Here is a 13,276-nt window from a genome sequence, read left to right as displayed (position 1 = left end):
ACCGAGGGGCAACTGATACACTTATCTTTCCATTTGTCAATTTCTATGGCCTCGATTACCTCTCTGGTTTCCTTCTTACGTTCCTTGCGCACAATCCCCGTACCTGTAAAAGTGGGAGCACAGCCACAATCCCTACAATGGAAGGCCAAATGCCCAGAATCTTTTGCTGCAAAGTGGCTGTTGTGTTCCGTTAGCCGTGTGTTTATGCACCTGCCCGTCTGACCAATGTGCACCTTGTTACAAGTCAGAGGGATCTTGTAGATCACCTCTTCTTGTGCGCAAGGAACGTAAGAAGGAAACCAGAGAGGTAATCGAGGCCATAGAAATTGACAAATGGAAAGATAAGTGTATCAGTTGCCCCTCGGTTGCGTTCTCTGAAAAAGCGCGCCGATACTTTGGTATGTAACCACATACTGTGTGGCAAAAAAAAAAAGTTATCAGAACCACGTGTTTTTTGTTTTTTTTGTTTTTAGTTGTTGTTTTTTTTGTTTTTTTGTTGTGCCTTTATTTGTGCGGTTTCCTCGGGTTTTTCGGTCATCATCGTATCCACTGCTGTGAGAGCGCATGCGCGTGTTCACATACATAAGCCGGGTCTTTCGACAATAAATCACCAGTTGCAGTACAGCGCTTGTGTTTGCGTCTTTTTTTGTGTACGTGTTCGTTGCCTTTGTGCGCTGCCTATTCGAGAATCATGGCTCACCAACTAGCCCATCAGTACATTTTAAGCAAGTTCATTTCTAGTTATTCGGGCTCTGTACCTATACGTTCTCTTGAAGACCCACACCGCATCGTCGCCCTGATTGCAGCTGCTACGAGCAAGGCCAGGGCCCTAGGCTTCGCGATTCGGAAGAAAGTCCTGCCTACCGAAGTGCTCACGTTGCTCGGTGGGTTCATCCCGTCAACCAGCCATGGAATGCGGTTATGCAGAATCTTGCGCGCAGAGTGGCAGCACCAAGTTCGCGTCTACAAGGAGCATCTTAACCTTCTACTCGATGTTTCGTCACCCACCGGCATCTCGAGGTTCAAGCGGCTGGAATTCTCCAGACTCACCGACAAGTCTACCGAATTGTTGTGGCCACATGTATTCGGCCAGCTGCGGAAGTGCCTCCCCAACAAGGATCCTTCGGTACGACACCTCGTCCATTGCGTAGGTGACGTTCAACTTCCAGAACATGTCGCGAGGGTTCTGAGCCACGGCCCCAAGATGGCTGTGCAACCCACGAGGACGCGCCCGGAACTGTTCACTATGGTAAGACAAGTCGCTTCACGTGTTCCGGAGACCGAAATGGACAGGTGCATTTCAGAGGGACTTGATGTGCTTGAAAGGTGCAAGCCTCAGAGTACTAGGATTCCACTCCGCCAACCTGTTTCGTATCTCAAAGAAAACTCGTTGTCTTTGTTGGCGGCTGACAAAGACGGTGGTTTCGCCGTTCTTCAAAAAAGCTTGTACAATCGTAAGGCATCTGAAGCTGTCTTGTCAGTCTTTCATAAGTGCCCTGATGTTTCCCTAGAGAATGCTAAAAAGAAGGCTGTGAAGTTGTGTAAACAGCAAAAATTGGAAGAACTTGGGAAGTCTTTGGGAGCGAAAAGAAAGCTAGGTCTAGACTTATTCTTTGCTGCAAAAACGCATAAACCTGAGTGCCCGCTTCGGGTAATTATCTCTGAGACAGGAACCTGGCAGAAATGTGTTGCCAATTTTGTACAAGAAAAGCTAAAACTTTTAACTATCGATGACCCTTACCTGATTCGAAACTCCGGTCAGGTAATAGACTTTTTTAAGAACACGACCCAGTCAAGTGACGGCTTTCGGCTTTTTTCTGCTGACATAAAAGATTTATATTACAGTATCCCGCACAACGACCTAATGACAAGTGTGGGCGAATGCATTGACGAGCACGGTGTCACCAGATTTCAGAATAGCGCCGGTATTCACAGCAGCCAATTCATGGAACTCCTCTCAACTTACTTGCATTCAACATTTGCGGAATGGGAAGGAGAAGTGTACATCCAAAAAAATGGAATTTCTATCGGCTCCTGCATAGCGCCGCTGCTGTGCGACATTTATTTGGCTGCGCGTGACAGAAAACTAGATCACGCATTTCAAGGTCAGCAGGTGACTAGAGTTTTTAGATACGTCGACGATTTTTTAGTGGTTTTACAGTGTGATGACAAGGATTTTGATTCCGCAGTATCTAACGTTATGGACACATTTGCTTCGTGCCTCGCACCATTGTTACTAACGTACGAGCTGCCCATTAGCGGCTATATTAGGTTTTTAGACCTTGGTGTATACGTTTCGCCTGATCACATATGTTGGGCTTATGAACCAAGGGGCAACAAACCCGTCCTCCCTTACCAATCCGCGCACTCCAAACTTGTAAAGAGAGCAATTGCCAGATCATGCTTCCTTGGCGCCCTCCAGAAATCCTGTCCGCACAAAGGTGACGCCAGCTTCACCAACCAAGTGAGCCACCTTAGGCGCTCTGGGTACCCGACGAACCTCTTGGTTTCGGTCGCAGAAGGCTTGCGAAAAAAGAAAACAAGTGCCGCCGCAAGCAGGAACCACCGGCGTACGGTGGTGATACCTTATGTGCACACCATTTCGCACAATCTGCGAAAGATAGGCCGGAAAGCCGGTGTCGACGTTGTGTTCTCGGCACCAGTGCAATTGTCGGGCCTGTGCAAAAAGGTGAATGGCGCTAAGACGCACACGCAATCGTGTGAAATCAAGCACCGCAACCCCTACGTCGCATGCACAGAAGAGGTGATCTACAAGATCCCTCTGACCTGTAACAAGGTGTACATTGGTCAGATGGGCAGGTGCATAAACACACGGCTAACGGAACACAACCGCCACTTTGCAGCAAAAGATTCTGGGCATTTGGCCTTCCATTGTAGGGATTGTGGCTGTGCTGCCACTTTAACAGGTACGGAGATTGTGCGCAAGGAACGTAAGAAGGAAACCAGAGAGGTAATCGAGGCCATAGAAATTGACAAATGGAAAGATAAGTGTATCAGTTGCCCCTCGGTTGCGTTCTCTGAAAAAGCGCGCCGATACCTTGGTATGTACGATATACTGTGTGGCAAAAAAAAAAAGTTATCAGAACCACGTGTTTTTTGTTTTTAGTTGTTGTTTTTTTGTTTTTTTTGTTGTGCCTTTATTTGTGCGGTTTCCTCGGGTTTTTCGGTCATCATCGTATCCACTGCTGTGAGAGCGCATGCGCGTGTTCACATACATAAGCCGGGTCTTTCGACAATAAATCACCAGTTGCAGTACAGCGCTTGTGTTTGCGTCTTTTTTTGTGTACGTGTTCGTTGCCTTTGTGCGCTGCCTATTCGAGAATCATGGCTCACCAACTAGCCCATCAGTACATTTTAAGCTTTTCTTTTAGGGGCGAAGCTCCTTAAGGCGGCACCCGTTCGTCCCTCGTAGTCGTCGTCGTCGTAGTAGTAGTAGGTAGTAGTAGTCGTAGTCCGTAACAAGTCTTACGCTTTGACCTCCAAGGTGGTGCCGGTGGGAGATTTTTCCTGTGCGTTGTTGAACAATAAAAAATTCGCAGCGTGCGCGTTAACTAAAAGCCGAATTCTTCTGTCTCTCATTCCCCATTAGCAGCCATTGGCATGTTCCAGTAGGAAACGTTAGTAGAAGTGTAAGTGTTAGCTAAAAGCCGACTTCTTCTGTCTCTCATTCCCATTAGCAGCCATTGTTTACCTCCAAGGTAGTGCCTGGTGAGATTTCTCCTGTGCGTGATTAAACAATAAAAATTTTGTTCAAAACGCCGTTGATTGATGAAATAAACCAACGAAAGACGCCAGATGTTTTGTAAAAGCAGAACGAAAGAACGCCAGATGTTTCTAAAGCAAAACGAAAACACGCCAGCTGCTTAACGAAAGACGCCAGATTTTTCTAAAGCAATGGTTTTCTAAACAATGAAAATTCACAGCGTACATGTAAAATTAAAGTGAGCTGCAAGTCGTCATAACTCATCGAACCTTTAGTATAAACGCGCCCGATCTCACGTCGGTGATGATGTACTGGGCAGAATTCACGGAAGATTCACGGTTTACCGATGAACCTCCGCAGCTTCGCCCACTCATCATCATTCACTCCGTGGATATGCTGTGATTTTTCGTCTTTTTTCTTATTTCGAGCGGTAGTGGTTACGGATACCGGCGGCGGCGGCGGCGGCGGACATCTACGGCGCCAAAAACGGCCCTTGTTGTGGTCTCATAACAGCTTTCGCTGTATAAAAGTAAGTCACAGTTTCGCCGCAAGGGCGAAGCAATGAATGCGATAGCAAGAAATCGAAATGCCACACGAAGAACCAGAAGCAGCTCGATACTTGCAGCGTGCCGCTGAAGCACAAAGGACGACGCCCTAAATGAACGCACAGGCATGCACAGGGCAAGCGTGAACTAACAACTGTCACAGTTGTTACGCCTATGTGCTTGAGCAACACGCCGCAAGTGTCGACAATGGAGAATCAGACGCTTGCTTGCTTGCTTGCTTGCTTGCTTGCGTGACCCTTAATTCTTGGCTCTTACCCACTACGGGGGATTGGCCATGAAACCGGCGGTTATATAAGTGGGGAAATTTAGAATTGAGAAGCTCTTATAAATATTTCTTCTTCTTTTAAACTGCGGCGCGCAGAGTGACCCTCTGCGTCTCCTACCACAGGCGGCGTCTGATGCAAGGTGTGCCCGGTGTTCTTTGTCTTTTTTTTCCCTTCCACATCCCGAGTGGGTACAGAAAATGACCACTTTGTCGTGCGCGTCTCAACGGCAGTATTGGAATTGAAAGAAAATTAGGAGCGCTGCGTCTGCAAGTGTCGACAATGGAGAACCAGACGCTCTTAGATATTTCTTTTTCTTTTAAACTGTGGCGCGTGGAGTTACCCCATGCGTATCCAGCCACACGGGGGCGTCTGATGCAAGCTGTGTGTCCCCGGTGTTCTTTCTTTTAAAGACGATAGTCTTTCTTGGGGAACTTAAACGCAGAAATTTTGGTCTGTCTTTCTGTCTTTCTGTTTGTCGGCACGTCACTCGATTCAGCCCCCCGGCCAAAGTTGAACCACTTGCCCAAGGGCCAGCCGCCTTGAAAGGCTGACTAGGTTCATACTTGTGTACATTGTTGATCAAAAAGCAAACATTACGCATATCTGAGGCGCAACATCACTAGGTAAGTATTAGGTGGTGTGTTCCTTTAATAGAAAATACATAGATACATAATTCTAGAGACCCTAGTTTCTTAAGCTGCGCTGAAAATGCGACTGCGCTGAAACTTGCCTTCCTCCGTGCCCTCTGCACGAGCTCATTGCTGTGTTTCGGTTTCGGTTCAGTATTGCACTGTACAAATGCCATGGGGCGCCGCTCTGGCATTCCCGTTTTACCCAGGCGACGTGTAAATAAAAGAGTGTGTGGAGAGTACTTGTTGAGTGCGGACGTTTATTCTGCTTCGGCGCTTCGCGCCAAACCGCGTGTTCGGGCTGGCTGGCGTCTCCGCCGGTCGCGTTGGTCACCGCCGGTCTTCGCCCGCTGCTGCGCCGGGACTACCAGCCCGCAACACAGCACTCATGTTTCCCGACGTATTGCCAGATGGCGTCCATATCTCACGCAGCGCCTCTTCTATCGTCTCTAGACGACATTTGCAGCGAAGCACGCAGATACGCGGCCAATTTTTTTTTTAAATGCGAAGCATTTCTTAGCGAAGTTCTGCGACTTTGAGCGTATCTATCTGTCCTGGCTAGGCACAACTAAAATACTGGACACTTCTGCACACTCAACTCACAGCAGCTTGAATATAGCAGTGGCGATGCTATTGGTTTTCAAAGAACTGAATTTTCTGAAAAAGGAGAGCGTTTGATCGGGCTATAAAACGTTTACTGGTTCCGACGCATACTTGCGACGCGGATTACTTAAATTTCAGGCCAGGCAGGACAAAATAAAATCATGACAGATTGCTGTAATGTTATAGAGCTCCTGCTGAGCGATAGCCTCCTCTGCAATGCTCGAGCACAAGACGCACAAGCGTGGAATATGCAGCCCGCACCGCAGGTAGCCTACAGTGCGTGTCATGACACACGGAGGACAGTCGTCACCGCAGAATCGTAGGACAAATTACGTTATTGCTGCGTTCAACTAAAACTTTGCCTGACTTGTTAGTTTCCCAGTCTGCAGCCGACAATAACCACTTTCGAAAGTGGGGGGGGGGGCACAGTGGGGGGCTAGCGCCCCCCTTGCCCCCCGGTAGATACGCCTATGTACTTATCAATGGAGGCTTGCGAGCCTGCACTAGCTTCACACAAATCCCAGCACGCAACCAGATAATGGTGACGACGGAGTCGCCACCGCGGCGCAGCACTGTCTCTTCGACGCCGTATGAACGGACGTAGTCTGCTTTGCAGGGCTTCTCTCCGTTTTCTAGTGCTTTCCTGTGAAAGTAGCCTTCAAACAAAGTTATTTTTAAACGCGAAGCATTTCTTAGCGAACTTCTGCGACTTTGAGCGTGTGCGTCCGTCCGTCCGTCCGTCCGTCTATCTATCTATCTATCTATCTATCTATCTATCTATCTATCTATCTATCTATCTATCTATCTATCTATCTATCTATCTATCTATCTATCTATCTATCTATCTATCTATCTATCTATCTATCTATCTATCTATCTATCTAGCCGCCTACGACTTTGTGCTCTCCTGGCCGTTTCGTTAATCGGATGTATACCAAAATTGGTGTGTCATAACATGGCCTTATTACGAACATAAATGACAGGTCATATCATGAAAATCATGAAACGCATGTCATGAACAGCATGATTTACATTCCACGGCCTTAGGCTCTTGCGGCCGTTCCGTTAATTTCATATACACCAAAATTGGTACGGCGTGACAAGAATTGATGACGAACATAATGACCGGTCCTAACATGCAAATCATGACGTGCATGTCATGTGCAGCATGATTTACATGACATGGTCTCTGGGCGCTCGCGGCCGTTTAAATGAAGGGATATATACGAGAACCGGTATGACGAGACATTTCTGTATGACGAACATAACTGACACATGGTAACATGAAAATCATGACATACATGTCATGTGTGACATGATTTACATGCCACGCTCATGGCGCACTCGCGGTCGTTTTGCTAGATTGATATACACCGAAATTGGTATTGTGCTATGTGACTGTATGAAGAACATGAATAACAGGTCGTAGCATGAAAACCATGACATCCATGACATGTATGTCATGATTTACATGCCACGCTCGTGGTGCATTTGCGGCCGTTTCGCTTGCATGATATACACCAAAATTGGTATTGCGCGACACGACCATATGACGAACGTAAGTGAGAAGTGGCAACATAAAAATCATGACGTGCAAGTCATGTACAACCTTATTTACATGCTACGCTCATGGTGCGCTAGCGGCCGTTTCAGTAGATTGATATACACCAAAATTTGTATTGCGCGAAGTGACTGTATGAAGAACATGAATAACAGTTGGTAAGATGAAAACCATGACATGCATGTCATTTATGTCATTTATGTCATGACGCGACTGCATGACGAACGTAAATGAGAGGTGGTAACATGGAAACATGACATGCAGGTCATGTACGACATGATTTGCAAGTCACACTCATGATACATTCGCGGCCGTTTTCCTAGCTTGATATATACCGAAATTGGTATTGCGCGACGCGACTGTATGACGAACATGAATAACAGGTGGTAACATGAAAACCGTGACATGATGTCATGTATGTCATGATTTACATGCCGCGCTCATGGTGCATTCACAGCCGTTTCGCTAGCTTGATATATTTTCCTTCCACATCACGAGTGGGTACAGAAAAGGGCCACTTTGTCGTGCGCGATTCAAGGGCAGTTTTTAAACTGAACGAAAATTGGGAGCATTGCGTGATAGAAAACATGCTCACGCTCTTCCGAGATTTGCTTACCACCAGGGGTACGTGGTGTATATAAATGGCTCACCGTTATTTCGCCGGCGCATGCATGGCGTGTGGCTGGGTTGTCTAACGCAGCGCGCTGGGTAGCGAGGGGTTGCTGGTTCGAATCCGCGGTCGGGTACTTCAGAATTTTTTTCTTCGTTATTTTTCTTTGTGCCTTTATATATATATATATATATATATATATATATATATATATATATATATATCCGGGACATAACGACGGCGACGGGAAAAATCAGCCGAGAATGTCCATATAATTTCTATCGCAATAAAACAAAATTCCGCCTTCCTGGCCGGCGCGCCCACACCATTCGCTCGTTGTGTAATGGCAATAAGCAATACCTGTCTGAGCGTGAAAATATAGTTGTGTCCAGCGCGCAATGGTATGCCGTCCACCTCGGGGTCGGGAATGACCTCGGGGTCGTGAAATACGATCTGGGCACCGGGCCACACGTCCGGGCGCGGGTACTCTTGCTGCTCCAGGAACAGGATCAGTCTCAAGTCTGCGCAGAAAGAGCCACGAGTGCCTGGACGAGAGCTGCAGTGAGAACTACTCACCGATCTGGCGCGCTATCTCGGCGTCCCTGACTCCAGAGCCCGTCCACTCCACGTTGTACGAGTAGCAGTTGCTGTATCTCAGGTGAAAAAACTCGTCTCGAAATCCCTGGTCGTCCGCAACTTCCCTGCGATGAACACAAAGCTTGCATCCATCACCAGCATTTGGTTATGCTGGTGGAACACTGCAACACGCAGAACGATGACGGCACCACAAGTTCTTCTGTTATGCAGTTTTCTCTCTGATATTCTTGGTGCTTTATTCAGCGGCAACCACCCTGCTCGAGCCTGCTTCGAAACTGCTTCTTGAAGCAATGTCAACACACCTGGCGTCCAGGTGTGTTGATGTCAACACACCTGTCAACACACACAATGTCAACACACCTGGCGTCCAGATAGCTTGCCCGCGGCAAGCTATCTTTTCGTCCACTTTTCTTTCTTCACAATTACCTTACATTTATTACTAAAAACATCCCCTATACTTTCCTTGGCATTATTGTCTGTTAGTTCTCATTAATATTGTGTATAACAAAGAAAACGAGCCCTTGAAATTAACATTTCTTTCCTTATTCATAGCGAGGGTCTCGTTCTGGCAGACTTGATGCTTTCAGGTGGTATGCGAGGGATTATTGGTCAGCTGCCAGCTCGTAATAAGTTCACGTGCTACGTGACGCCAACAGGCAGAAAAAGAGTGTTCCACACTCGCCGTCATGGCTACTGGCGGCGCTGACTGACACTCCCACGTTTAAATGCACACATATACCCTATAAAGTGGACGGGGGGATGGCCGCCGCGGTAGCTCAGTTGGTAGAGCATCGGACGCGTTATTCGAAGGTCGCAGGTTCGGTCCCTGCCCGCGGCAAGCTATCTTTTCGTCCACTTTTCTTTCTTCACAATTACCTTACATTTATTACTAAAAACATCCCCTATACTTTCCTTGGCATTATTGTCTGTTAGTTCTCATTAATATTGTGTATAACAAAGAAAACGAGCCCTTGAAATTAACATTTCTTTCCTTCATTCATAGCGAGGGTCTCGTTCTGGCAGACTTGATGCTTTCAGGTGGTATGCGAGGGATTATTGGTCAGCTGCCAGCTCGTAATAAGTTCACGTGCTACGTGACGCCAACAGGCAGAAAAAGAGTGTTCCACACTCGCCGTCATGGCTACTGGCGGCGCTGACTGACACTCCCACGTTTAAATGCACACATATACCCTATAAAGTGGACGGGGGGATGGCCGCCGCGGTAGCTCAGTTGGTAGAGCATCGGACGCGTTATTCGAAGGTCGCAGGTTCGGTCCCTGCCCGCGGCAAGCTATCTTTTCGTCCACTTTTCTTTCTTCACAATTACCTTACATTTATTACTAAAAACATCCCCTATACTTTCCTTGGCATTATTGTCTGTTAGTTCTCATTAATCTGGCGTCCAGAAGTCGTCCCCAGATCTTAAACCCTATTAAGTGCTAAAGTATATAAAACTGGGCGAGTTGGTTCGCATTTAAAGCGGCGTAAAAGGCTCTGTCCTGTGGTCTTTGTCGTCCGTGTTTTGCGCTGCTTTCAATGTGAACCCTGTTAAGCACCGAGTCCATAGACACCGGCGTCCTGCAAAACAGCTTCTACTTAAGACTCAGTGGGAACAGGCACGGCTACCAAGTCATGTCGGCAAATAACGCGCTGCAACAACTCCGATACTGCTGGTCGTCTGTAACACACACTCACACACCGCAATGGCATAGTGCTTACGGTGTTCGGCTGCTGACTCGAAAGTCCCTGGTTCGATCCCAGCAGCGGCTGTCACATTTCGATGGTGGAGGAATGCTAGAGGTCCGTGTATTTATGTTTAGGTGCACGCAGAGAACCCCAGCTGGTCGACATTTTCGGCGTCCTCCACTACGGTGTGCCGCATAATCATGTCGTGCTTTTGGTACGACATGAATTATTTTATTTTTAAGCGCGGTATAGCAAAGTCGGTAAAATCGACAATTTACTTCATTAAACTGAAATTGAAGCACATTCGCCGAAGTATTCACTTTTACTGGTAAAATGCCGCAAGAATGCTTTTTGAATAATACGACAGTACGGAAAAAGCAAATTCCAATGATGCAAAGAATAATTTTGTTGAACCTGATGTCCGGCTACCACGATTCGATGCCGTGCTGGCCAAGTCATCTTAACAGAGCCGTACGTCATGCGTAAAGCAAAAAAAAAAAGCATACAAAGCAAGCCCAGTGAATTATCGTATTAAGGTTAAAAGGGACACTAAAGAGAAACCGGAAGTTGAACTTCGATGGTAGATTATCTTATTACGATTACAACGGTACCATTGTTGCGGCGAGCAGAGCTTTCGTAAGCGAGAAAATAGCAAAACATCGAAGATGGGTGCTGACGCCCCTTCGGCTTTCCCGCGCTAGGCGCTCGTGACGTAGGAAATCACAAACGCAGACGGGCCGCGACTGGTCGACAGTGATTTAATGCTGCTAATAGAAACGCCCGATGAAATTTTTCTTAAACGTCTATAAACAGTACTCGGCACCTATTTAAGCCGTGTCATTCAAGACAGTAGAACGCAAAACTAAAATACTAAAAGAAGAAAGAATGGCATGGCTTTCCGCGTGATAGCTTCGGTTTTGCTCCGCGCACAACGTGCGTGCTTCGTCTACTTCGCCAGCGTCGCATAGTGTCATGGGTTTCGTTGCGTGGCTTGTTAAGTTGTGATTGAAAATATCTAAAGACAGACGCCGGTGTGTGTTGACCTGTTGGCCGGAAACCTTTCGCACTGCACGGAAGCATCGAGCCCGGAAGTTTACCTGTAAGGTGCATGGTTATACCTGGTCGAGTGAGTGAGGCGGCCTTTCTGCGCGGCGTCGTGAACGTGAGGCGGAGCCGCTGGAAAGGTTCTCGTCGCGCCAGGTCCTGTATTCACTTGAAAGCAGTCACAAGCGTTTCCGAAGTTAACGACCCTCCGGAAAACTGCCCGGACTAGACGCGTACCCCGTCGCCAGGGGTTCTCGGAATGAAGTCGCCATCGCCATTGCTTGGTGCATTTGTAGATCCCATTGGGCACCTCGTCCATGCTCACCATGGGACGATACGCTAAGCGTTCTCGATCCTCGCTGGAAATATCGGCTCGAAGGCAATCGATATGGACGACGGCGTGAGCCAGTTGTACAAACGGCCCAAGGCGTCTGCTCAAGGGCAGCGGCAGTGTCGACCCAACTGTATCGTTTCATGTGGTGCCGCGCGATGAACCCCATTGTTCGCAATTTCTCAATGCTGTGCCCATGACTAGACGGCAGAAGAAGGAGAGACCGATCTCTGCACTTCTCGCCATCGGATTATGTGTGCAATCCCGCGTTCAGGAAGGCTCTCGGCGTGCCCCGAAGGGGAGTCCTCCAGCTGTGCCGTCCCGTCATTCCCGCCAAAGGTGCCCTTGCAGGCGCGTCTAGGTGAGTGTCGAATCCCACTTATGATCGCCACCGAGTAGGCGCCCCACTTTTCCCTCTTGTTTGGTTTTTCAGGTTGCTATTGCCGAGTCCGCGATCGAGGGCGACGCGGCTGGTGTAACTGTAGAAATCTGAACTGGGGTAAGTCGAGGTCATCCTGATGAGCTGCAGTAGTCTATTGCAGGCATGAAGTGCGTTCAGAGATTGTGTGCATTACACAACTGTACGAAGGTCCGAACGATCGAGTGTTTGACGTCCAACAAAGCGAAAGAATCTTTTCGTCTGTGCGACAGAGAATCGCTTCTGCTTTCCAGGACAGTTTCACTGCGGAGACCGTGAGGCCGCAGGATGACGTAACCTCTGCGCCCTTTGGAAGCCACAGAGAGGTACTAGCAATGTTTACGGTATCATATCGTGGTCCTGCACGGTACAAAGCAATCTGAACTAAGCGTGACTGCTTTGCGCATATAGAAATGTCACTCGAAACTGTCTCAATTTCTGTTATGGCAGCGAAGATTGTTTGCTTTTCAGGTCAACGATTCCTACATGAAAATACACTCAGAGGCAAGAGAAAAAACTCACGCACTGTGGAAATTGGGAATCGATGTGATGCAAAGCAGCCAGCGAGGAGCTGCATACATCGCCTTGTTTGTCCTTGAGGCAGATCAAGTCATTCATGTCATGAAATCTAGTTGACTATATATTGCATGTTTCTCATGCATGCATGCGTGCATGTCAAGTAATGTATACAGTATACCGTGCCAATGAAACGTACATTCTACTGTCAGCGACGCAAGACACCGCCCACTAGGCCAGCCGGATTTCTGCATCCTATCGAGCCACCTCGGCGGCCGTTCCAGCAAATTGGGATGGACTTACTGGGGCCGTTCCCGACGTCCAATACCGGAAACAAGTGGATCGTCGTGGCAAGTGACTACTTCACCCGCTACGCCGAGACAAAGGCCTTGCGCAAAGGCAGTGCTGCCAAGGTAGCCAAGTTCTTCGTGGAGCCCATCGTCTTGCGTCATGGCGCCCCAGAGGGTCTCATCACCGACAGAGGTACGGCGTTTACGGCTGTCCTAACTCAAGCGATCTTGGAATACAGCCACACAAGCCACCGCCGGACCACCGCGTACCACCCAAAGACCAATGGCCTGACCGAGCGTCTCAATAAGACCATCGCCGACATGCTGGCCATGTACGTCGACGTCGAACACAAGACGTGGGACGCCATCCTTCCATACGTGACCTTCGCGTACAACACGGCCGTACAAGAAACGACGCAGATGACGCCATACATG

The 13,276-nt window shown here is 48.1% G+C and overlaps 1 protein-coding gene across 1 annotated transcript in view; it reads right to left on the bottom strand.

The window, feature by feature from the left end:
* The window catches only part of LOC125760120 (degenerin unc-8-like), a 142,737-nt gene that overhangs the window by 94,649 nt on the left and 34,812 nt on the right, over nucleotides 1–13,276 (bottom strand). Inside the window, exons 2-3 of the mRNA XM_049419827.1 lie at nucleotides 8,536–8,660; nucleotides 8,320–8,480 (exon numbers count right to left, since the gene is read on the bottom strand). Coding sequence (XP_049275784.1) covers nucleotides 8,320–8,480; nucleotides 8,536–8,660 — 286 coding nt within the window. The remainder of the gene's footprint in view (nucleotides 1–8,319; nucleotides 8,481–8,535; nucleotides 8,661–13,276) is intronic.

Source organism: Rhipicephalus sanguineus, chromosome 10 (assembly GCF_013339695.2).
Source record: "Rhipicephalus sanguineus isolate Rsan-2018 chromosome 10, BIME_Rsan_1.4, whole genome shotgun sequence".
NCBI lineage: Eukaryota > Metazoa > Arthropoda > Arachnida > Ixodida > Ixodidae > Rhipicephalus > Rhipicephalus sanguineus.
This window is presented reverse-complemented; position numbering and strand designations above follow the sequence as displayed.